Raw genomic sequence first — 26,355 nt, 5'->3', positions numbered from 1 at the left:
GAGTCTGGCAATGATCCGTATTATATCTTGTGAGTTTATGTCACACGGGCACACACAAAGCTTCATTCATTCGCACAACTGTCATATGCATCATTGCACTGTTTTTAGGGCATATCGTGGTATTTGTGCTGTGGAGTAAATCTTCACGCCTTTGCTTTCATTGGATACTAAATTGGGTAATCTAAATTATGTAGTTTTATGGCATTAAGAAGTATGTAGTTTGCGGATCATTACAGTTTGCCTTTAAACCATCTGCAAATTTAGTGTGCTCTACGGTTATATTGGAAGATTTTGTGTTTTCCAAGTCTCCTTTCTAAAGTGGTCGAAGCTTTGGTTAAGCTTCTGGACTTGTAATGCACGCTACAGGTTTGCAATGCATCGACTGAGTTAATAAGTTGCTGAGTTAAGAAGTTGGAGTTAACTTAAAGTTAATAAGGAATCTTTCATCATTGCACGTGTAGATTGCTCCATGGCAAGTGTTGTCTAAATCGCCACAAGTGAAAAATGTCTTTTAAGCGTCTTCTATTGTGTCCTAATGTAATGAGCACACAACAGTATTAAAGTGATAGTTCACCTAAAAATGTAAATTCTGTCATCATTTACTCACCGCTTTGTCATTTCAAACCTTTATGACTTTCTTTTTTCTGCAGAACACAACAGAAGATAGTTTGAAGAATGTTGGTAACCGAACAACGACGGTACCCATTCACTTGCATTGGTTTTGTGTCCATACAATAGAAGTGAATGGGGACCGCCATTGTTCGGTTACCAACATTCTTCAAAATATCTTCTTATGTGTGCGGCTGAAGAATGAAAGGTTTGAAATGACAAGAGGGTGAGTAAATGATGAATTTTCATTTTTAGGTGAACTGTCACAAGAGCTTTGCGTTACATGTTGAAACCTGCAGTGCAGTATGTAGAATGAATGGCTTCTGTTAAAACGTGTGGTGTTTTGCATATATACTTCTGTTTTCAAAACAGTATTGGCCAACTATTATTAAGTAATTAATAGTCATTGTTTCACTTCCTTTTTACAAGGACACAGAAGGAAATTGGGTGTGAATCATTGATAATAAAGGAGAAACAGACGGATATAAAAATGGATAATGTTCTAGAATCTTCAACACTGAACTTATCAGCACTCAGGACTAAAACAAATGTTAACTGTAAAGTTACGAGCTGCTCAGTCATTAGAATGATTCCCAAATCATTCTGAAAGTGTCCAGTAAACTGCAGACTGTCCAGCCCGTGTCACCCGGGACCGATACTTGCTGTGGCTGCAGCTGTTTGTATTGCACAACCGCTGAACTCGTGCTGCCTCTTGCAGGCAGCTTTGAAAAAAGGAAAACGTCAGCGCACACGCTGCACATTTCTCCTGCAGGACGCCGCCGCTCCAGTCCCTTCCTATTTTTTGTGGCCGCACATATATTTGCATTAATGAGGCTTTCACAAAAGTTGTATGTTGTACTAAAGAAGGGCTGTTATGAGTCGGTTTGTCTTTCTGACGTACTTCATTCTTTCGTATAATCATTTGAATTTACAGGCACACGCAGAAATGATTGACTATGAGAAGTGTCAGAACAGACGCTATAGTGTGAAAACAGATGAAGGGTTGAAAGTCAAAGGAAGCGCTCGGCTGTTTCACAAGAATTGTTCTTTAATTTTGATTATTTGCAGCTGAGGTTGACCTTCAAAGGAAGTTTCATTCAAAGGCAATGCATTTTCACACCCTGACCCACAATTATAAACGGCTGCCACAGTTAAGAAGATCATAGTCCACTATCTTAGGAATGTATTCGTATGTGTCACGGCAGTTCATGGATGCATAAGTTTTAAAGGGATAGTTTGCCAAAAACTCAATTCTGTCATCACTTACCCCCTTTCACTTATAAACACAGAATGAAGTTTTTGGCAGGATTTTCTTCCTGAAATTGTGGGTTGCTAATTCCCCTAAGCTCCCCATCCACTTTTTAAAGTTTCATGACTGACTTGTATAGTTTGAAGTATTTATAAGTTAAATGAATATCGAATGAGAAGAATAGACGGCTGGGCTTGTATTTTTTTGTGAATTGATTGGATCACGTATGCATGGCATTCAGAAATCATTGACAAAACGTTAAAGCTATAGTTCACGCAAAAATGAAAATTCTGTCATCATTTACTCACCCTCTTGTCACCTTCTGCAGAACACAAAAAATATTGAAGAACGTTGTTCATCGAACAATGGCGGTACCCATTCATTTCAATTGTATGCACAAAAAAACGAATGCCGAAAGTCAATGGGTACTGCCGTTGTTCGGTTACCAACTTTCTTCAGAATGTGTTCTTTGGTGTTCTGCAGAAGAAAGAACGTCATACAGGTTTGAAATGACAAGAGGGTGAGTAAATGATGACAGAATTTTCATTTTTGGGTGAACTATCACTTTAAATGCTCTCTCATTTAAGTCTCTCAAATGATGTCATCAGAGAAGAATTGCCATTCCAGAGCGGAAGTATGTTTTCAGATTTTGACTTCACGAATAAGAAGAATTCACGAATAAAAATAAAATATTGGCCTGCACGGATAAATCATACAATACAGTAAACAATTCAATATTCCATAAAACAATTATTATTAGTTTTGATTTGGTGACTTTAAAGAGACAGTTCACCCAAAAATAAACATTCTGTCATCATTTACTCACCCTCTTCCGCAGAACTCAAAAGAGGATATTTTGAAGAATGTTGTTAACTGGCCCCATTCACTCATTGGTTTTGTGTCCATACAAGTGAATGGGGGGCAGTGCTGTTCGGTTACCAACTTTCTTCAAAATATCTTCTTTTGTGTTCTGCAGAAGAAAGAAAGTCATACAGGTTTGAAATGACAAGAGGGTGAGTTTTTTGGGGGGTGAACTATCACTTTAAGTCAACACAGAATATACAGGTATAGTATTTTTTGTCATATTGCATTCCATAGTGCTTCCTACTCATTTATTCATATCATCAAAGTCTGTAACAAAACCAGAAAACAGAAGCGTGTTCAGATAGTGTAAGCTTCTTTCATTTCTTGTGTGTTTCTTCCTTACAATTACAGCTCCTGTCAAAGGGAATGGAAAGCCATAGGGTAAAAAGAGACTCATCTGTCAGCACCCTGTGTTATTACCACAAGCCATGGTAACAGAATCCAAAGCTGAAGCTGTTTTATTGTGATGAACATTACATTCAGAGTGGTTAAGACTACAACATTTTTGGGGCCATGAACTGAAGTCCACACCCATCATAGTCTTTCATGTTTAATTGAATTGTCTTGATATTGGCTTTGTTAATAGACATAGAACACGTAGCGCTAAAATTGTTTGTCTGGTTTTGCCATAAAGGAGAATTACAAATGCAGTGTCCCTTAGAACAGTCCTGTCACGTGTTTGTTGTTAAAATTCAGGTAGCTTATTTTTGTGGCTTTTCGTCTTGCGTAACATTTTATGTAATGATGCACTGTGTGTGTAAGATTTTATAATTTAACCTTTACTCCACATGAACTTTTATGAACTATAATAAACTGTGTGCTAAATACTCTTTGCAGCTGCATAGTTATTCTGTCCTTGTCTCAGTGTGTAGAAATGTTTTTGCACGGTATAATTTCTGTTGGTCTGTGGCACAGAGAATTTGCATTCCGTCTCATCTGACTTGACCTTATAAAGTTGTTTATGACGTGTCTTTGTGCCTCATTTTATAGACATATCTGGAAAAGCAGTGACCAATAAAAACAGCCGAATAATTCAACCGCTTTTAAAAGCTATTCTCAAGTTCATATGTGTTTTGTATAGAAATCAGCAACAGATGCTACACCATTTTTAATAATCTGTGTTATTGTTGCAGGGGTTTTTTGTGCTCTGTAGCATAATGTAATCAGCATATGAAGTAAAAATGAGAACAGGCACCCAATGAGTTTGGGGAAAGCAACACCCCAATATGGCCGGTGACCCATTTTTTTAGGCTTTTGATAAATGGGTGCACAATAGCACTCTGTTGTGTCACGGCCGGGAGGGCTGGCGTCTCAATAGCTTTCCGCTTCTGAGCCGAATCGTTCTGCTAATATCAATGCGAAGAAAACAGGCTGCATTGTGGGAATTGTTGGCTGAGGCCCTGTGGGAATGTGACTGAAGAGAATTAGGTGTGAAACGAAAAGAATTCACAATGTCTTTAGTTGTTGCACACATTTGGAGGGAAATGAAGATTTGTTACTTAACTAAAAAAACTTAAAATAATCACGATAAGGAGTATGTGCTCTGTTTTCAAAGTAAAGCATATGCTTGTTGGTTTGACACTGCAAATATTCATTTAAGCAGTATCAGTAATGCAGAAGCAGGTTGGAGAATCTGGACCACTGTCTTCCAGATTTCTGCCTTTCCTAATGTATTTGGGAGACACAGGTGCATAGCTGTGTTTCACACACACAGCACAATCTATTAAGTGTTTGCGGGAAACATTTGATCATAGCGTCTACACGATTTTACGCTTCATTTAGAAATCGCACAGCGTGCTGATTAATGCGTGTAGAAAGCTTTGTTGGTGTACTTTACCTCTCTGCCAAAGGAGCATAATGAATTCTTTGGTATCACATTTTAGGTTGTTGACATTTGAATAGACATGAAAAAAGTACTAGAAAATCATCATTTGATAATAGTGTATATATGAAATATACTGTTACATAAAGAATCATGGGAAACTTTGGAATGATAGTAGCCTGAAAAAGATGGGCTGATCGTGCAAATGTTGTGGGTTCCAATATAGTGGTTTGTGATACTGATACAAAACATAAAAAGAGCAAGGTGGTTGATTGCCGATATAATGTCTATTGTGTACAGCCACCAAAAATAAACACTCTAGTTTTGCTTTAATCAGCATTTATGCATGAATTGTGACAATTTCAGTGTAGTTTCTGTCTGTTGAATCTTAACAGAAACAAACCTTAGGAATGACATACTGTATGTGAAAGACTGAGAGAATACAAAGACAAGCTTACAAAAAAGCTTATTCCAGGAAATATTTGTTTTTTAACTGATTCTAAAATACACGTAAAACACTAGCATTGTGTTGTTTAAACATGAACTTGTTTTCTCTGCAGTATTGAAGATATGCAAACATTGCATCCGTTTTGCTATTTTGACCACTTTGTTCCATTTCAATAACCTGCAAATAATGCAAATAAAAACATTGTTTACATTTGGAATTTGGGAGAAATGTTGTCACAGAATGAAACAAATATTATCATTTTACTTAAACCTCCTAAAAATACCTAGCAATAGTAAACTCAGAAAAACTGAAAATAGTTTTGGAGACCGAGTTCTCTTAATGGCTGTATGTGTAATTTAATAATACTGTTTAATTAGGACAATTACAAAGAATGAACACTTTTATGCTGAAATTAAAACATTTATTTGACTTAATTTACCAATAATAGTCTATGGTAATAGAAATTGTTGGTAGACTTTATAATTGGTAAACATTTGTTAATTAGCTGACCGACAATATGAAAAAAAAGCGAAATATTGTGATTTATATATCTGCCCATCACTTTTCAATTCAAGGTGTGATCAAAAACAGTTGTTGCGTACCCTCTTGAATTATGACTGTCATGCCCCTAAGCAAGACTGTTGGGGTGACTGTGTGGTTAATGACAATTAATGCATCTAATGAGCTAATTGGTGGAAGACACAGGTGTAGATTTACAACACACACATGCTCGCACAAATCCTGTCACCAGAGAACGGTCCTGTTGCAGCACTTATTTCTGTATTTTTTATGTTCGTCTCTCTCTTTCTGTCTCTCGTCTCAGACACTCCTCGGCAGACATCCGGAGACAATTCAGTGGGGTCAGTCATGGGTCCCTGCCGCACCATCGGCACAGTTACAGCGCCTCTGGCTCTTTCAGCTTCAACATAGTGAGTGTTCCACTGTCACTCAATGCTTACACACTGGAATGAATACTTGAGTAGAATCCAGCCGGAGTGTCAGAGTACAAATAACCCGCCTTGTTGGCAGAGACTATTTGCACCATCTCCGCCCACCAATATGTGATGTGATATCTGCCAAATGAATAGAGAAAGTGAACGATGCCATTTCAAACAGTGACTCCAGTGGCGTAAGGTGTAAAGTTTGTATAACTTTGCACGGGAGACCGGGGTTCTAAACCACCTCTCGCTGAAAACGCTCTCTAACCCTTTTCTATTACCTTACAGATCATAATGGCATTTGTTTTCAATAAACCTGATTTAATACTTAAAATTCATTTTTATTCATAAAGCTTAGGTTTAGGGTAAGGTTAGGGGTAGGTGTAGGGCTTTAATATCTCAATAAGTTGCCATCATTTTAATCATTTTTATAAAAATAATGATTTACACTCTGTTATTATTGCATAACGTTTAATGCACAACAATACCGAGGTGCAAATAGTAACGATATCTGCCACTATTTATAAGTAAATAGCATCTAACTACTATTTCTACTTAATCCAAGGAAAATTCAGCTATTTTTGGTTAGTGTAAATAGCATATCGCTAAAAAAATGCTGCTATTTTCACTTAGTGTAAACATAAGCTACTGCTATTTTCACTTAGTATAAATAGCATCTATTGCAAATAGCCACTGCCTAATCCAGCTGAATACTGTACTTGCAGAAAACAAACATACAGGTCATTAGTCAACTGTCTCTTATACAGTTAGTGGCCAGAAGTGATGTCCAGCTTTGGACAATTGACATCTCTGCTCTTTATTCAAATATTTTATTAAAGATGTGTTAAAATGCATTAAATAGTTCACTTTATGCTTTATTTCCTCCAAGCTTTTTTGTATAAAAAGATGTCAGCTCGGGTGCTCGTATGAAGTGTCTGAGTCACTAGTGCAGTTTTATTTGGTGACAAAAAGAGAGAGAAGTATATATTATAGATGTTAATACAGTGGTTCTCAACAGGGGGGCCGTGGCCCACAGGGGGCCTCAGGATGACAAATAATTTAAAACTTGAAAATAAGCATTGAAATACATATCTATGAATATTTGTTCATATTGTTTATCATACATCATCATATGTCATGTTTATTCAATGTATATTGAATAAACATTTTTTCAGTTAATGACAAGCTCTGAAATATTTTATGGGGTAGAAATGTTTAGTTTTTGTGAGTGGGCTTTGAAAACTGTTGAATACAGTGGGTGGGGGGCGTTGAAGTCAAAAAGGTTGAGAACCCCTGTGTTAAATGTGATTTTTAATAAACCAGAGCGTGTCTAATAAATATAAATCAGATTAAATAATACAATACCATGTTTCACAAATATATACATATACCTATTCTTGTGAGGACCTTTTTTTCTATAGATGCTGACAGGTCTGTTAGGGTAGGGTTAGGGTGTGGTATATATGATTATCTTATTTTAAGAACAAAGTCAATGGTCCCACCTGATAACGTGTGTGTAATGGTGTAAATTTTTCAAGTCCCCATGAGAGAAAACGGCTTATAAATCATGCAGAATGATATTTATTGAAACTGAAAGAATGCAGAAGCCTGATATAAAATCAATGGAAGTCTATGGATTGTCCCCATAAAACATGGAAACGTGTGTGTGTGTGCGTGTGTGTGTGGGAAGGGTAAACCCTACGGTATGGGGACAAAATGTCCCCACAAAGATGGCAATATCCAAAATCCTTGTCCTTGTGGGGACATTCTTTGGTCCCCATGAGGAAACAAGCTTATAAATCATACAGAATTAACTTTTTTGAAAATCTAAAAGAGCAGACAGTTGTGTGTGATTGTAAGGTTTAGGGGTAGGGAATATGATATACAGTTTGTACAGTATAAAAACCATTGCGTCTATGGAATGTCCCCATAAAACATGGAAACCCAACGTATGTGTGCGTGTGTGTGTGTGTGTACATTTGTGAACATTCATGTGGTTAAGCTCTAACCTGCTTGTGCTTCCTCTATGCTGAAAATGGGTCAGAGCCCGGCCTACAAGCCCACTACAGCTGGTGCCTTCCAGCTTACACACATTCATCTTTAATATCCGAGGATTTTAGAAGCTCTTTGCTTCATAAAAACATAATCGTTCCTCTGGCGTTTTCCTTTTATTTACAATGTAAGCAGACTGTTGGATGTTCAAATGACATTGTCAGAATGACCAAATATTGGTGTCCTGGACATTCAACTTTAGTTTAGTAATAATTGTTAAAATGAGTGATGGTGACATAGAAAATGACATTAGTTTCTTTCTATAGGCCTATAAATACACCTTATCTATTTTTCGATTAACATTACTTTATTTCACTGGCAGCAAATGTGCCCGAGGTGATCATATAAATAGATATGTCATGAAGAGTAAAACATCCACAATATTATATTTCTTCAAGATGATCTTATAGTTTAGAGCAAAACTTGTGCATTGGCTCATAATTGAATTGCAGCTTAACTTTGTGTCTTTGCCAACAAACACTTTGACTTAGAAACACAAGCCTATGTGCCTCTGCTGTTTCACCATAACTAGGAAGTGGTTGTTGTGATGTCACATCCTGCTTTTAGAGGACCAACAAGATAGAGAGCTTCTTGCTGCTTAAACCTATTAAGGAAGAGTTTTGCAGAAACAAGTAGACGTTTTTTATTTCCGGGCAACGCCATCTTGTCATTGCATTGTTGTTGGTTCGAAAGAAGCATTTGGTGAGTTGTTTTCTTCATCATTTAGTGACGCATATGTTCTGTGTGCGGCAGTGCTTAGTTCGTGTACATGAAAAACTGAAACTCTGTGTAATTTACACGATGAGAATTGCCTGTGTGCTTCCTATTAATATCTTGGTGGTGTTAAATACAGGAACTGTTGTCACTGTTCTGTTTCCTGTTAGCAGTTAGGCCTTAAGTTTAGAAATGGAATTTAAATACTGCAGGTGCATACAATATGGGGCTTGGGCATCACATTTAGATGTTTGTGTGCTTTTGTACAAATCTCAAAGATGACCGACAGTGTTGAGATCTGTTAGAGTCTTAGGAGAAACATATTAGAAGCATTTTACGTAAACAATATTTGTAGTTTTTTTTGTTATTTAATAAAAAAATCAAATCAAATCCCTTTATTGTCACTCAACCATATACACAAGTGCAACAGTAGGTGAAAAACTTGGGTGCAGTACCGACCAACATGGCAGTATGACAGATATAAGAATACTGCCATAGTTTGCAATAGAGTTCCCTGTTCAACTGCAACGTCTTAAGGATATAAAGACATGTATTTTTTTTAAACTCTTCAGGCATTTGGCTTTCAATATGCAGCTTATCTATGTGCAGCTGTTGATTGGATCCTTTTCAAGGTGTGTCGTTGCAATATTTAGATCCAAAAGTGTTTTATCAGAATTGCTCATAGTAAGACCTTGCATATATGGGTGTGTTTGTTTTTATGATAACTTAAACTGTTGTTAAGAATGTGGATGATAAGATCGAGGCACTCACTCAAGTGAATGAAAAATGCGTATTGCGTAACCAAGCTGTTGGTTTGCATTGTGAAGTTAAGGTAACTAGATTCTTATTTGACCTGCATGTTTCTGTCTCAGAGGTTATCATTTTCAAAATAGCCTTTGATAAGTGGTTTGGTTTTTATTCCCAAAAGCAGTGTGATTAAACCATATCTATGAAACATCTGAAGTGCATAACAGCAGTTATTTTGTTGAATCTAGACTGTCATGGTGAGGTCATTTTGAACAGGTCTGGAGCTGTCTGTCGGGAGTCGTGACAGAACATGTTTTGCTCAACTGTAGCATTTCTCTAATAGGAAAATATAACTGAAGGCAATGCATTTTAATATTATTCTGCATTCTGCCACTGGCTTTTAAAAGGATTTATTGTTTCCCACCCTCCTTTTTTGTTTCATTGTTTTAATGAGGTCATGAGAGAGTGAGAGAGAGTTCTGTGTGTGTATGTTTTATATAGAGGGATTAAAGGCATGTCCTATTTGAAAGCCAACCAATATTAAAGTGGAGATAAAGTACATGGATTCAGGCTAGACTCTGTTTTCTTTGGTTTTCTGTGGCCTTTGTTTGCAAATTAGTTTTTAATATATTAAGTCACATTTCTAATACTTATATTCAAAGCACAATATATACAGCTGCGGAAAGAACGGTCAAAATATAATTCAGTCAGCAGTTCTAGATGTATTGTGGCCATTCCAGTCCAGTATCTGTTGAATTTCAACAAAATGAAACCTCAGGAGTGACATAAAGTCAACCAACAGCAATGTGAAAGACTGACAGCATGACAAGACACGTGAAAACTGTGATAAAATCAAGGTTATCGCACACTCAAAACAATGATTTTTGCAGTTTGTTCAATTTACTTAACTTGCTTAAGTTAAATCAACACAACTTTTGGAAAATTTGGTCACAACATGTTTTTTCTATGTTTAGTCATATAACTGAATCCAGTCATGTTGTGACAACATAAAGGAGTTGTGTTGTGTTAACATAAAACAGTTACGTTTGGGCAGAGGACTTATATTTCCCAGCATGCTTTGCGTATTATTTTCTTAAATAAGTGTTATTTTATGCATTTTTCAGTAAAAAGAAACACTTGTTAGTGTTTAATGTTCATTTATCTTTAAGGTTTTGAAGAGTTTGAGTTTTGTGGTTACCATTGTTCAAAAAAGCGTTGCCTTTGGTTAGGGAGTGGGTGGTTACGATCTTTTATACCACTGGGCTGTTGAATGCTTCATTCTGATTGGCTGACGAACGTTCGACGGGTGTGCATTATTTTTCAGTTAAACGCACACCTATGAAGGTGTTCCAGGTCTGCTGACCGCATTACAGTTCCATATCACTTCGCCAAGTTTAGCCTACTGTCCACCAGTGAATATGTATTTAACAACAGACAAAGTGACTGGCAAATTCCATTGTCTGAGAAGAAATAACTATTAATATTTATGGACAGCATGAACATTTGAACAACAATGGCGAGAGCACTGTACAGGACTGTTCAGACGAAAAACTAAAGCATGTATCAAAGGTAACGGCAAACTACATGACACAATCAGCGGGTTAAAGATAAAACACGAAGCACAAAAATAACAACAACAACAACAACATGTTAAATTCGTCTGTGGAATGGGTAAACGGGACTTAAAACACACAGCAGGAAGCTTTCTATGCCACTGCGAGAACCGCAGCTGGCGCAGAAACCGCCATGTCACTTTTTTCTCTTAATACTTTTCTTATACGACAGGGGTGTTAAATACGACGAAAACAAATCAAATATAGATACTTGTCTTTTCACTCTCAGTGAAGCAAACGCGTGTGCACGTGCACTGTCTGTCTTCCTCTCGCTCTCGGAAAACTGCATATGCAGCTCAAGCAACGCCTTCAGATGAGATGCGTAAGAAATTAGTTCTACCAGCAAGTGCATTCCGGGACAAATACCATACAAATGTCTTGAGATAAAACATCGTAACAACGTCTTGTGGTATCGGAACAACGTCTTGTGGTGTTGTGACCGTGGTATAAGCGGAATAATTGACTACGGTCCGTTCAATTATCGAAAGTTAATGCACACCCGAGGTGTAACGGTCACTCCGCTTCGCATCGTGGCCGCATTACCACCTCGGGGTGTGCATTAACTTTCGATAATTGAACGGCCCGTCGTCAATTATTCCTTACTTATTTGTATTTCTGTTGAGTTCTATTAACACAATATCTTCTTATTGAAGTTAAATGAAGTAATGTCTAATTTTACAATTAAAATGTATAATATAAAAAAATGTTTTTGAGTGCTTTCATTAAATAATCCAATCGATAAAATTGGGTTTTTTATATTGGTTTTATGTCAAATATGCATGTATATGACACAAATTAATTTAATCAAGACTACTAAAAAAATTAAGTTCATACAACAAGATTATAAAGAATCGTTTCAAACAAATTAGATTTTGTTGGAGAAATGTAATTCAATTTCGTGGAAAAGTTTTCCTTAATTTAATTAAGTTCGTTCAACAACTTTTTTTTGAGTGCATAAAAAAGTAATTAAAAGTAATTTCAAATTTTTAAAAATACATGTAGAAATATTACTGTTGTATTGCTTAAAAGTGAATATGAACTTGTTTTCTTTGCAGTGTTTGAGGTCTGAAAAAATACAGAGCTCTTTTCTGTTATTTTGACGTGTTTCTCCAGTTTTCATTTTCTGCAAATAAATGCAAAAAGAAACAATATTTTTATTTGAAATTTGGGAGAATTATTGTTAGTAGTTCTTAGAAAGAAACTAAAATGATCATTTTATCTAAACACACCTATAGACGGTTTCATGTTAACAACATAAATAAACATTACTGCGCATGCACACTTTTTGACCCCAACTGAACTTCCGGTACACATTCACAAACAACAGAGTGCCTGTTGTTTATTACTGATAACAACCAAGAAACTGGGAAGAACTGTTACTTGGCTAAAATTATCTCTCCAATATTTTGAATTTAGACTCCGATACCAAGCTCAACCGCTAGATGTCAATGCACCATATATTTAAATGCGACCAAACTACAGGACCCATTTAACAAATTGTTTATTATTATTGTTTATAAAACCGCTATATTGCTTTTATCAAGTCGAATAACTGAGCAGACGCTTGCAACAGGAAGCATTGCTCAGCTTGGGGTGAAAGTGCATATGTTGGTACTTATCAATATATTACTCATCAGAAATATCTGTGTCCTTAATCTGTATTTGGTGCAGGTTTTGTAATAGTTTACGCATACCTTTACCTATACATATCTATAAAACAGCAGACAATGTCATATTATGCTTCTATATGATAATCATTGTGTTTAGCCTCAGTCATATGAAGCGGTTGAGCCGGTGGACCTGGATGAGTTCCTGATGTCACAGCTGCGCAGTGGAGATGCTGAGCTCATGCAAGAGCTGGGAGAGTTCCCCGATGATGACCTGGAGCTGGAGCTGGTGGAGAGAGAATGCAGGACCATCCGGCCCTCTGTTCCAGAGGAAGGGTAGGTGTTTGATCATTTCTAGTGAGGTCAGATGCTCTTGACTGATGCTTTTTTGGGGCATAGATTTGATAATGCATGAATAAGCAGCATTATAGATAATCAGTAAATAAACGTAACATTTTTGTCATTGACTTTTTTTCGGACACATCCCATGTGTTGTATGTTTTTTTGGTGTCTTCAGAGTGGAGCTGGACCCTCACGTGAGAGACTGTGTTCAGAGTTATATACAGCCATGGTTGGTGGTTAGCAGAAGGTAAATTCCGAGAGATTGTTTTTAAGTAATCAAAAGCCTACAACTGTAAACGAGATGTTCTCACACTCTTCTTTTGTCTTGTTTCATGCACAGAACTCAGGATTACGGATGGATCTCATATTCAGAGAGGACAGACGCTAACAAAGTATTACAGAGACAGATTTTTGAGTCTGACATTCAACCTGATAAACAAGAGCAGCCGGTAAGCACACTAAATTCATCCTTTTTATATACAGAAGTATTTTTGCAGTAACAACAGAGCAGTGAATTTAGATTTTGCACACCTTGTTATTTACACACCCTGTTAAATGACACAATATGCGTGTTTCACACCTTTTTTTCTGTAGTTTTTGTTTATTCATTTATTTAAAGGGACAGTTCACCCAAAAATGAAAATTGTGTAGTCATTTACTCACCCTCAAGTTGTTCCAAACCTGTATAAATGTCTTTGTTCTGCTAAACACAAAGGAAGATATTTGGAAGAATGTCAGTAACCAAACATATATCATCCCCCATTTACTGCCATATTAGGGAAAATAAATACTATGGGAGTCAGTGGGGGATGAGATCTGTTTGGCTGCAAATTCATTTTTATTTTTGGGTGAACTATCCCTTTAAGGATTGGTTCCTCCCTGTCATATATGCAAACGCAATGTCGTTCTTGAAAATATATAGAAATATACACAGAAGTAAAATACTTTTGTTTTTGTATTGTTCTTTTACTTTTTATCACCCTTGATCACAATGGCCTTGGTTGTCTGGGACCATGGACCTAATGAGACATGAATATTCATTCTGTCCCCTCTGTTTCCGTGCTAACATGACTTGCCAAGACTTAATTATCCAAACCAAAACGATGTTTTTTCATGAGTTCAGAGTCTGCAGGGAACCCCAGACCCTCTCTTCAGTTCTGGAGCCTTTAAAGGGCCTCCAGCATTCACTGCAGGGTTATTAGCAATCCAGACGAGTAGCAGACGTCAGTCTCCACTGTGCTCTGCTGTGGGGTTTCAAGTAGGTTAGGAAAAATACAAATGGTATGGGAAGGTCTAGACTAGACACATTGCATCATGGGAAATCGCCATTCAGAGCCGGTGCATATGGTTCTTATATTTGGCGATTAACAGAAATCTCTTCTTGGTTTTTTTGAGAATCATCCATCTCAAAGGCTTATGGTCTTCCTGGAAAAAGGTATTCGTTTTAGAACAATGCAGATTGCTTGTGTGCTCTCATTCACATGCAGTAAAGTGGCCAAAGTTAAGCTGCAGTAAAAAAAGACTTTTTTCGATCAACACGTGACAGAAAAATGCGAAGTACTGAATTCAGTTTATCCATGAACTTAAAAGTTCAGTGTATGAAATTTAGCGGCATCTAGAGGTGAGGTTGCGAATTGCAACCAACGGCTCACTCCCCCTTCCCTTTCGAGCACTACGGTTGCTGACACGGGACTAAGATGTTGACCTGTTTCACCTCTTTGCCGAAGGAGATGACATATTTATGAAACACGCTCTGTAGAGCAGTTTGTCCATTAAATGGAACCTGCGGTGTATGTAGATAGAAATAGCTCATTCTAAGGTAATAAAAACATAACACTTCATTATGTAAGGTCTTTATACACCTCTGAAGACATAGTTATGTACATTATATTTCTGTCAATAGATCCTCCAAAAAATTACACTCTGGACCTTGTGTAATTTGAGATTGAAATCAGAATTTTTTTTCTCTGTCAGGAAAAGTCCCCGTCCCTGACAGCACTGTGTGATGATGCGTCTCGGACCACCCTCACCTGCTCAGATTTCAACCTGCGTTTACTCCAGCCGGACTGTCGCGTGGACAGCCTGTTGCGCTTCAGCAACCCAGAGGAGCTGGACCGCTTCAACCAGGAGTCCAGACAGAGCAATCGCCATGGCGAGGTTTTCAGTCTCTATCCACCTATAGATGAGGTAAAGCTTTACCTGGACCATCTTTACACAAGCAAAAGATAAAGAAAGATGAAGACAAGAAAGGTTTGACCAAAACTTATTTTCGATCTATCCTTTACTCTGTACAGGAGGATGCTGTAGCGATTCGTCCCATTCCCGACTGTCCCAGAGAGCACTTCGGACAGAGGATCCTTGTGCGATGTCATAGCATGAAGTAATACTTCTTTATCCTCCACAGTTGTTGCTTATTTTCTCGGAACGGTTGGTCTAAAGTGTACTGGCCAATATTCAGCCCATTCGACTGAAGTTGGAAGCTTATATGGAAGTTGTAAAGTATTTAAAAGCTTTACTGCCAGTTCCCCAAACGGAACTTTCTGGAACGATTTTCTCTTATTATTTTCTCAACAATGTACTAAGGTTTATATCTATCAATCTTAGATATCTACTTCTTAGTTTATTTACAATAGCATGCATTACCAAGACCACTGAGCAAAGCATGTTATTGATTATGAATAAAGTGAAGATTAATCAAATACATCAAAGAAATATGATGAACCAAATGCCTCTGCTGTTTATATTAGAGTTGTATATGATTTTGAAAGGGGAAAAAAAATGCTTATCCTTCTAGGTTGGAGATTGAAATCGAGCCCCTCTTTGCAACGATGGCCCTCTATGACCTGAAGAAGAAGAAGAAGGTCAGTATCTGATTGTTTTATTATAAGCTAGAAATGAAAAACTGCAAATATGTGATGTGGATTTGCTAACACAAACAACAAATGTCCTTTATATAATCACTGTAGACAGTAGAAACATAATTAATACATTTTCTTTCTGTCAGTGGACTTCCTGTCCTCCCATGTTCTTCAACCTCAGAACAGAGCAGGACCTTAAAGGAATAGCTCATCCAAAAATGAGAATTGTGCCAAACCCATATGACTTTCTTTCTGCTGTGTAACACAAAAGGAGATGAAAGTGAATCTTAGCCTCTATTCACTTTCATTTTATAGAAAAAAATCTGAATTAGTATTCTTTAAAATCCTCTGAGTCCGCTGGAAGAGCTTTGTCTAGCAACAGGAAGGTCAAGGGTGTGATTCCCAGAGAATGAATGTAATGATAAAATGGATAGCCTGAATTTATTGTAAGTACATTTGGATAAAAGTGTCTGCCAAATTAGTAAATGGTGAAAGAATTGTTTTTGAAACTAAAGTCTAACTTCTCAATCAAATCTTTGACTATGACTATAACAAGAACTTCTACTTCTAAAGGAATAGAAATGGGTCTGACTGAAACGATTCAGAAAATGTAGACTGAACAGTAAAAAGTCGTTCTTCACTTACTCACCTTCATATTATTCCAAACCTGTATGACTTTATTTCTTCTGCAGAACACAAAATAAGATACTTTGAAGAATGTTGATAACAACATTGCCCCCCAATTGACTTCCCTTGTATGGACACAAAAACATTTCCCCAAATATCTTCTCATGTGTTCCACAAAGGAGTCATAAACAGGTTTTGAATATCATCGAGTGTAAATATATGATGACGGATTTCTATTTTTGGGTGAACGATGCCTGAGTTTAAGACTGAGTTTAAAAAAAAACCTCCTTTATCACTTTTTGTCAGATTGTCAGAACTCAAAGCAGGTTTTAACGCAAAGTGTAAATGCAATGCCATGCACATTTCCTTATTACTGACAGCCAGCAGACATCATATTCTAGAGGAATATCCTCAAGTATCAGATTAATCTTCTTTAGCTTTGCCTGAAGACGGTTAATACTGTTCTATGAGGTGTCAGGCTGGCTGATTCGTGCTAAATATGGAATTTCAAGGCTTCATGCTTATCACTTAACATTCTTGATATGTCTCAGTTATACTTAGATCAAGTTTTCATAATGTTAAAGATGACTGTTGTCAAAAAGAGGGAGTCAGAGTTTGTCAGTATTTCTAGGGTATTTCCAATCTGACTGTTTAAAGATGCAATCTGTATTTTTTTTTTGTTAAAAATAAAAAAACAAAGCGTCATTGAGAAAGGTAAGCTTATAACAGTGATTTATAATTTGAATGGCCAGGATGTTTTTTTTTTTTAGCAGGAAATCAAAAGTCAAACATCCTTTCAACACACATGAAGACAAGAACCTGCCATTTCATGTTTCTAACAGAGATGGCGGTAGAGAGTCAAAAGTTACAGATTGCGTGTTTTTTTGCATCCTTTTTGTTCATGCTAATTATGTTTCTGTTTTCTTTAGATTTCAGAGAACGTCCACTTGGACCTGAACTCAGATCAGATGAAGAGTCTCCTGCGCTCGCACAACCCCCACATAGATACCTCCACTTTGGCCAGAGCTGCCATTTTCTCCATCTCCTACCCATCTCCAGACATCTACCTGGTCATTAAGGTAGTTTAAGTTCCAAATTTACCAACAAATGATGTTTCCTTTGCTAAGATGATGGTGATGGGCACAGATGTGATGAAAAGTGTCAATTGTGTGTTGTAGATTGAGAAGGTTCTTCAGCAGGGAGAGATTGGGGATTGTGCTGAACCGTACATGGTCATGAAGGAGAGCGACACAGTGAAGGTAACCACAGAATAAAGCAAAAACTCTGCCTCATGGTCTAAAGTATGTGGACACCCTGGGTTTGGCAAGGATCCTTAATTCCAGTGAAGACAAATCTTAATGATACGGCATACAGTGACATTTTAGATAATTGTGTGTTTACAACATTGTGGAAATAGTTTGGGGTAAGATGTTTCTGAAGCACGATAACGTCTCTATGCACAAAGTGTGCACAAAGCCCAGACATGCACCTTGTTTAACGTCATTCTTTTTCAAATGATGATAATCACCACAATTTTAATAATGCAAAACAATTTGATAAGCAGTGTTATTTTTATTGTGTCTATTAGAACAAAGACAAGCTGGAGAAGTTGAGGAGTCAGGCAGAGAGCTTCTGTCAGAGGCTGGGCCGCTACAGGATGCCGTTTGCCTTCGCCACGGTTAACATCATGAGTGTGATCAGCTCCACGCTGGAGCGAGAAAGCGCTGAGACGGACAGCATCATTGGTGAGTCATCATTACACCACATTGCTCCATTCCGTGCCATAATGAATTACTGTGTTTATGTGTGTGCTTCAATTTTTCTTTGGCACAGGCAGGGGTTTAGACAAAAAGAATCTGCCTAGACGTAACTCTGACAGGTTTAGCTTGATGGAGGACAACTATTCTCTGTCTGGCTTTAAACCAGCTGCCACTATGTGTACATTCATCAAGCAGGTATTGCTTTTGACTATTAGAATGATTTCCTTTCAGAATCAGTTTAATCACTCAGTGAATTATTGGGAAATTGACATTTATGATATGTGTTAATATCCGCTTTCTGTAATGTAATGTGAAATAAAGTGTATGTAAATAAAGTATGTGCTCCACAAAACAGTACAGCTAGATATTTGTGGTGATTGACAGGGGATTAGAGGAAAAGAGTTGAAAAATGAAAGGCCTTGATAAAAAGTTACCTTGAGAGCATTATTTCATTCTTCACATTCTCTAGATGAATCAGTGTCTGCATTCTTTAACTCCAGCGTGAATGATGACTGCATTCTTAAAAACATTCAGCTCTGAGATACACTCATATAAATAAAGGTGCTTCACGCTGTCATAGAAGGCCTTTTTTGTCTAAATGGTTCCATAAAAAATCCTTAAACATCCGAAGAACCTTTCTGTTTCACAAAAGGTTCTTTGTGGCGAAAAATGGTTCTTCAGATTATCGAAAGGTACAGTAAGTAAGAGATGGTTCTTTAAAGGCATACTTCACCCAAAAATGAAAATTCTGTCATCATTTACTCACCTTCGAGTTGTTCCAAATCTGTATAAATGTCTTTGTTCTGATGAACACAGAGAAAGATATTTGGAAGAATGCTTATGACCAGACAGATTTTGCCCCCCATTGACCACCATAGTAGGAAGTCAATGTGGAACCAAAAATGGTTCTTCTATGGCATCGCTGTGAAGAACCTTTTAAGCACCTTTATTTTTAAGAGTGACTGAATGTGCAGTTCTCCATAAAAAGACGAGATATTTTTAAAAAGATGTCGTACTTGTGAAATACAGTGATAATCTCCTGTTTGTTGGGCAGGAAGGAGAGCGTCTGAGTGACGAGGACCTTTTCAAGTTCCTGGCGGACATCAAGAGATCTTCCAATCAGAGACGTGTTAAGGTCATACCTGGTGAGGAGACATTCTAACTCTTTCTAATCTTTCTTCAGCGGAAGTGTCAAAATACCTGATATAAACTTACGATTTTCATTTGCCAGTCATAAAAAGCCATATCTAGGGACCAGAACTGGACCAGTAACCACCCAGAAGACCCTTGTAACAACAACGTTCTCAAAATGTGTGTTTCACAGGTTTCGTGAGACTGGAAGTGTCCCCGGTGCCAGACGTAGTGCCTGGGTGTCTGTCCCCTGAACTGATTCCTGTGAAGCCTGTGTCTGAGAAACATCCACGAGCAGTTAAAGAAGTCCTAGAGTTTCCTTCCAGTGAAGTCTTTGTGCCTCACAACATATATAGGTGAGCCCCCATCACATACACATCATTTATGCTTCAAGTCGATATAAAACATTGCTTGTGACATATTTCAGTCTAAAAAGGGTGGAGGGGCGACTTTTGGAATTAGGAATTTTGTTTTATCCATCTTGATCCCTGTTATAAATTGCATGCTCTTAGAATAGTCAGTGCTTGGTTTTCGAAGTCGACATGTGAGTGATTTGCGCCATCTAGTGGTCAGTTTATGTTTCTACAACCAAATAAGAATTCCAGGAGGAATAATTGAAATTTCATGCATAGTATTTCCCTCATCCTTTAAACAATTCCTTATGTAACTATTTATATATTTTTGTATCACATTACAGGAACTTCCTGTATGTTTATCCTCTGAGGCTGAATCTTACAAACCGTTTGACTTCAGCTAGAAACATTACAGTTAAAATCCAGTTTATGAGTGGTGAAGACCCCAGCTGTGCCATGCCTGTGAGTACAACGCACGCACAAACACACACACACGCACGCACACACATGTTGGGTTTCCATGTTTTATGGGGACATTCCATAGATGTAACGGTTTTTATACTGTACACACTGTATATCATATTCCCTACCCCTAAACCTAACAATCACACACAACTGTCTGCTCTTTTAGATTTTCAAAAAAGTTAATTCTGTATGATTTATAAGCTTGTTTATAAGGCTCATGGGGACCAAAAGTGTCCATCATTGCCATCTTTGTGGGGACATTTTGTTCCCATACCGTAGGGTTTACCCTACCCACACACACACACACACACACACACACACACACACACACACACACACACACACACACACACACACAGCTTAATGTTAAATCCTCGTAAAAGTAAAATCGCTGATCCTAAAAACTCTCAGGAAAACTAATAAGCAAATCTCTCTAAAGGTGATCTATGGAAAATCAAGTGGTCCTGAGTTTCTTCAAGAGGTCTACAGCCCAGTCACATACCACAACAGGTAATCATGGTTTCTTGGTTCACCTCCTCTGATAGTCAATATGTCAAGCACTTATCAGGCTGGTGTGATAGAGCACTTATCTTCTCCACTGCAGGTCTCCAGACTTCTATGATGAGGTGAAGATCCGCATGCCGGCCCGTTTAACCAAGAAACATCACCTTCTCTTTACCTTCTACCATATCAGCTGTCAACAGAAACAGAACCAGACAGGCAATTTGGAGACTCTCATTGGATATTCAGTGAGTGACAGATTGTGTTCTCCAGCACACACACGCACACGCACACGCACACACACGCACACGCACACGCACACACACACACACACACACGCACACACACACACACACACACACACACACACACACACACACACACACATGTCTGGTTTACTATTTCCGTGGGGACAGTCCATAGGCGTAATGAGTTGTATACTGTACAAACTGTATATTCTATCCCCAACCCCTAACCCAACCCCTAAACCTAAAGATCATAGAACACTTTTTGCATTTTTAGATTTTAAAAAAATATTGTTCTGTACAATTTATAAGCTTTTTTGCCCATGGGGACCTCAATTTTGGTCCCCACGGTGACACGAGTCCCCATGTGTTGGTGTGCATTCAGGTTTAGGTTCCCACCGGGATATACAAACATGAACACACACACACAGATAGCGGGTTTTAGTGACATCTGCACAAACTATCAAACGAAGATTACATCTGTAAAGATCATTAATATGTATTAATGTAAAAGTCACGAGTACATATTAATGTAAACGTCATGAATTTAATTTCTCTTGGCAGTGGTTACCCATTTGGAATAATGACAGACTACAGACGGGGCAACAGTGTCTGCCAATCGTTTTGGACAAACTTCCTCTCAACTATTCCATGCATTCTCCTGAGGTACAGTAGACCATTTACATCTTGTTTTTGTTGTACTTGCATACCTGCTTCTAAAGAGGTTTCATTTTTATAATGTTTAAAATGATTTTTCATTCAAGCTTAGCCTCGATTGCTGTTTTGTGTTAAAGGTGTAATTTGGAAGATTAAGAAGGATGTATTGACAGAAATGCAATATAATATACATAACTATGTCTTCAGAGGTGTATAAAGACAGTACATAATGAAGCGTTATGTTTTTATTACCTTAGAATGAGCTATTTCTATCAGTGAGGGAAATAAGTATTTGATCCCCTGCTGATTTTGTAAGTTTGCCTACTTACAAACAAATGAAGGGTCTATAATTTTTATGGTGGGTTTATTTTAACTGATAGACACAGAATATTAAAAAAAATCAGGGGAAAAAAATGTTATATAAAGGTTATAAATTGATTTGCATTTCAGTCAGTGAAATAAGTATTTGATCCCCTAGCAAAACATAACTTTGTACTTTGTGGAGAAATCCTTGTTGGCAAGCACAGCGGTCAGACATTTCTGATAGTTGGTCACCAGGTTTGCACATGTGTCCGGATACATTTAGTCCACTCCTCTGTCAATCTTTAAGGTTTCTTGGCTGTCGCTCAGCAAATTGGAGTTTTAGCCTCCTTCACAGAGGTTCTATAGGACTAGGGTCTAGAGACTGGCTAGGACATTTAATGTGCTTCTCCTTAAGCCACTATTTGGTTGTCTTGGCAATATGTTTTGCGTCTTTGTCATGTTAAAGGCTCATCCATGACCCATCTTCAGTGACCTAGTTAAGGGGAGGAGGTTCTCGTCCAAGATTTTACGGTACATGGGCCCGTCCCTCAGCCCCTCAATGCGGTGAAGTCATCCTGTATACCTGTAGCAGAGAAAAAGCCCTAAAGCAGAATGTTTCCAACACTGTGCTTCTCTGTAGACATGATGTTCTTGGGCTCATAGTCAGCATTTCTCTCCCTCCAAACACAGGAGTCCATTTTGGTCTCACAGCAGTGCCAGCACTTTCGCAAAAGCCTTTTCTGAATCATTTTGATGTTCATTGTCAAACTTAAGACGAGCCAGGCGGGCCTTCTTGGGCAGGAGGACCTTGCGGGTGCTTCAGGATTTCAGTCTACTGTGGCATAGCGTGTTACCAATGTGTTACCAATGTTTTGCTTGCTAACTGTGTTCCCAACTGTCTTGAAATCATTAACAGGCTTCTTCCGTGTAGTTCTGGGCTGATCTTTAACATTTCTCATGATCATCTTTACCCCATTGGGGAAATATTGCAGGGAGCTCCAGAACAAGGGCATTTGATAGTTATTTTGTATATCTTCTATTTCCAAATAATCACACCAACAGTTGTCTCCTTCTCACCAAGCTTCTGTCTGTAGCCTAGTCAAGGTTTGTGCAGGTCTCCAATCTTGTCGCTGACATCCTTTAAAACCTATTTGGTCTGGAGCATGGTGTTGGAGAGGTTGAACTGGAAGATACAGATTCTGTTGGCAGGCATCTTTTATATACATAACAAGCTGATTTAGGAGTACTTTCTTAAAGTGACAGGACTAATCTGTGGTCCATATAGGCACATAACCAATCTGTGGAGCCAGAATTCTTGCTAGTTGGTAGGGGATCAAATACTTATTTCACTGACTGAAATGCAAATCAATTTATAACCTTTATATAACATTTTTTTCCCCTGATTTTTTTAAATATTCTGTGTCTATCAGTTAAAATAAACCCACCATAAAAATTATAGACCCTTCATTTGTTTGTAAGTAGGCAAACTTACAAAATCAGCAGGGGATCAAATACTTATTTCCCTCACAGTATATACATACACCGCGGGTCCCCTTGCATGGAATTCTCCATGTTGTTTCTACAGTAGCCCTAAACGGACAAACTGCTCTACAGAGCGCAGTTCATAAATACGTTATCTCCTTTGGCAAAGTAGTGAAAACGTGACGACATTTTAGTTCTGTGTCAGCCACCGTAGTGCTTTGAAAGGGAAGGGGTGGAGTGAGCCGTTGGTTGCAGTTCGCAACCTCACCGCTAGATGCCGCTAAATTCATACACCAGACCATTAAATGTTTTTGAACATGTAAATTTGAGTTCTTTTATGTTGCCTTTAGAAATTGCCAGCTCAGGTTCCCCCAGTCAAATGGATGGAAAACCACAAAGGACTGTTCAGCCTCGAGTTAGCCTGCATGTCCTCCGTTCAAACACAGGTGTGCAAACACACACAGCTCGATTTCTAGTACATTCAGCATTTTAATGTATCTAAATTTAAAACATTATGCAACGCTAATGTGGCCCATTTCTGTTTATCTTCTGGTTTTCCTAAATCACAGGACAGTCACCTGGAACGTTTCTTTACTCTGTGTCACGCTCTGGAGGGGAAGACCACGTTCCCTCTTCGAGTGGGCGATGAGAAGATCTCAGAGAACATGTTTGAACACGAGCTGAAGCTGAGCATCATCTCGCTGTCCTCCTCCGGCCTGGAGCCGCTGGTACTTTTTCTCCATCAGGTTTTGGACAAGCTCTTTCGTCTCATCATGCAGCCCATGGTCATCGCAGGACAGACCGGTGCGTTTCAAAAAGTGTTTAACATTAGACTCTCTAGAGATCACTAATGAGATCTAGACTTGTGTGTTGCGGCGCCTTGCACATGTTGATTTTCTCACATTTTTGTTGCATGAGAAAGCAAATCTCTTGAAAACATGTGCTTTTTACCTCTACATGCTTTCGGCACACAACATCAAAACATTAAAGTTAAAGAATTTGAAGTATTCTCGCAAGGGACCTACAATACCACAACCATTAGATTTTTGCCTGAAAAATATTTTATATTTTGTAAAAAATATATTTATACAAAAATACAAATATTACAATATATACAAATATTTTTGTAATCTTGTTTTCTTTATCTCGTGCAGCAAATCTGGCCCAGATTGCATTTGAGTCAGTAGTGTCAGTCATTAACAGCCTTCACAACAGTCAGGAGCTGGCGAAGGACCATCAGGGAAGAAACTGTCTCTTAGCAACGTACCTGTACTTTGTGTTTCGGTTGCCAGACACGCAGCATGAAATCCACACCACAGGTGCGACTTTGATGTCATGCAGACCACCACTAATACAATACCTACACTAATAAAAATAAGTGAATTTATCAATGTTGAGAGTTTGAGCAGTGTTTGTGAGCCACACCCTCAATTGTTTTAAGTGGACCATTAAAGGAACAGTTTACCCCAAAATGAAAAGTCTGTCATTGTTTGTTCACACTCATGTCATTCCGAACCGGTATGACTTTCTTTCTTCTGCAAAACACAAAAGAAGATATTCTGAAGAGCGATTCCGAGATCTATTGTATGGACACAAAACTGCTAAGACATTTCTCAAAATATCTTCTTTTGTCTTCCACAGAAGAACACGGTCTTAAACAACATGAGAATAAATCAATAATACAGAATTTGTATTTTTGATTGCAACATCCCCTTAAAAATCCAACAAGAATTGATATTCTTTCAGTATATTTCAGTATACTTTCTTTTCTTAAGAAATACAAGAAAAGAGGTTGTATGTTTGTAATGAGGGTGCTAACACTAAAATCGAGGTTTATGTTCACCAGGCACGGGAGGTCTGGCTCATCCTGAGAGCAGGTACAGCACTCTGACTCGCACCTCGGCTACGACGGTGGGCTTAATGCTCCTTCAGTCACGGATCCGATCCAGCAGCAACCCTGATATACCAGCACCACACAGCCCAGAGGACTCAGAGGTCAATAATATTCTTGCAAAGGTACATGACCTGAACTCTATACACGCATATGCACTTTTGCTGTTCTTTTTCTTATGCATCCACATTTTGATCTCCACCAGGGTTTAAATCACCCGGGCAGTCGGGTTTCCACAGCTGTAAACCTTCCCAGCACTGCTCAGACCTGTGCAAGCACACGACCTGCAAACAAAAAGGTTGACAAGATCACCCAAGATCATCTGTCATTTTGACGGATGTTGTACTTGTTAACAAGATTCATTTGTGTCTGGTTCTTTTTAGTTATTCCATGAGGAACTGGCTCTTCAGATGGTGGTGAGCACCGGAGTGTGCCGGGAGAACGTCTACAAATATGCTTGGTTCTTCTTTGAGCTTCTTGTAAGAGGGAAATCTGATTATGATCTGAGATTGTGATCTATGCTGATAAACCAACATTTGTTAAATATAAGCTGTTGAGTGCTTATTGTGTATGGTTGCACGGTGTACCGGTGCTACGGTAGCATCGCGGTGCTATAGCTTCAAAATACCTGTTATGCTGCTCTCTTTTTAAAACGGTAATATGGTAGTACAGTACATAATGTTACATATGCGCATTAATGTTCATTTGAACACTTAACGTTACATCTGCGTTTTTGCGGTGTTTCTCTCCTAAATCTATGTTTTGAACGACTCGGATGAGATAATGATTCAGTGAGTCATTCATCAAGACACTTGCTTCGTCGATGAATAAATCAGTCAGTCATTTCGAACGAATTGGTTGAATGATTCCCTGACTCAGTAAAGAAATTGCCGCCACCTACTGGCCGTTTTTTGCTTTCGTCACAATACAAGCGACTTTGTCACTGCAAGTCGCAAGGGGTTGCTTGCGGGCGTTCCCACTGCTGGTGACGTTCACTGCAGAAGCTGAGAGGAGAAGAATCACGTTAGCTCTCCTATTGGCTGTCGCTCCCAAAAGTCACTCCTCATTTGCATAAAG

At 38.2% G+C, this 26,355-nt stretch overlaps 1 protein-coding gene across 4 annotated transcripts in view; it reads left to right on the top strand.

Annotated features, from left to right (window-relative positions):
* The window catches only part of dock8 (dedicator of cytokinesis 8), a 49,595-nt gene that overhangs the window by 7,777 nt on the left and 15,463 nt on the right, over positions 1-26,355 (top strand). For 2 of the 4 annotated variants that reach the window (XM_057357645.1, XM_057357644.1), the window contains exons 2-24: positions 5,816-5,921; positions 12,824-12,999; positions 13,181-13,252; positions 13,346-13,454; positions 14,980-15,192; positions 15,300-15,385; positions 15,800-15,866; positions 17,420-17,569; positions 17,669-17,749; positions 18,079-18,235; positions 18,324-18,445; positions 19,305-19,395; positions 19,575-19,737; positions 20,079-20,196; positions 20,639-20,709; positions 20,804-20,948; positions 21,510-21,611; positions 23,738-23,833; positions 23,957-24,191; positions 24,542-24,706; positions 25,234-25,403; positions 25,484-25,576; positions 25,662-25,757. In XM_057357645.1, coding sequence (XP_057213628.1) covers positions 12,872-12,999; positions 13,181-13,252; positions 13,346-13,454; positions 14,980-15,192; positions 15,300-15,385; positions 15,800-15,866; positions 17,420-17,569; positions 17,669-17,749; positions 18,079-18,235; positions 18,324-18,445; positions 19,305-19,395; positions 19,575-19,737; positions 20,079-20,196; positions 20,639-20,709; positions 20,804-20,948; positions 21,510-21,611; positions 23,738-23,833; positions 23,957-24,191; positions 24,542-24,706; positions 25,234-25,403; positions 25,484-25,576; positions 25,662-25,757 — 2,730 coding nt within the window. In that variant the 5' untranslated portion in view covers positions 5,816-5,921; positions 12,824-12,871. Of the gene's footprint in view, positions 1-5,815; positions 5,922-8,575; positions 8,685-12,823; positions 13,000-13,180; positions 13,253-13,345; positions 13,455-14,979; positions 15,193-15,299; positions 15,386-15,799; positions 15,867-17,419; positions 17,570-17,668; positions 17,750-18,078; positions 18,236-18,323; positions 18,446-19,304; positions 19,396-19,574; positions 19,738-20,078; positions 20,197-20,638; positions 20,710-20,803; positions 20,949-21,509; positions 21,612-23,737; positions 23,834-23,956; positions 24,192-24,541; positions 24,707-25,233; positions 25,404-25,483; positions 25,577-25,661; positions 25,758-26,355 lie in introns of those variants that run through there. The other 2 variants (XM_057357646.1, XM_057357647.1) reach the window with 2 other exon arrangements.

This window comes from Triplophysa rosa, linkage group LG17, assembly GCF_024868665.1.
Source record: "Triplophysa rosa linkage group LG17, Trosa_1v2, whole genome shotgun sequence".
NCBI lineage: Eukaryota > Metazoa > Chordata > Actinopteri > Cypriniformes > Nemacheilidae > Triplophysa > Triplophysa rosa.
The sequence above is the reverse complement of the archived record's forward strand: the minus strand, read 5'-3'. Positions and strand labels throughout refer to the sequence as shown.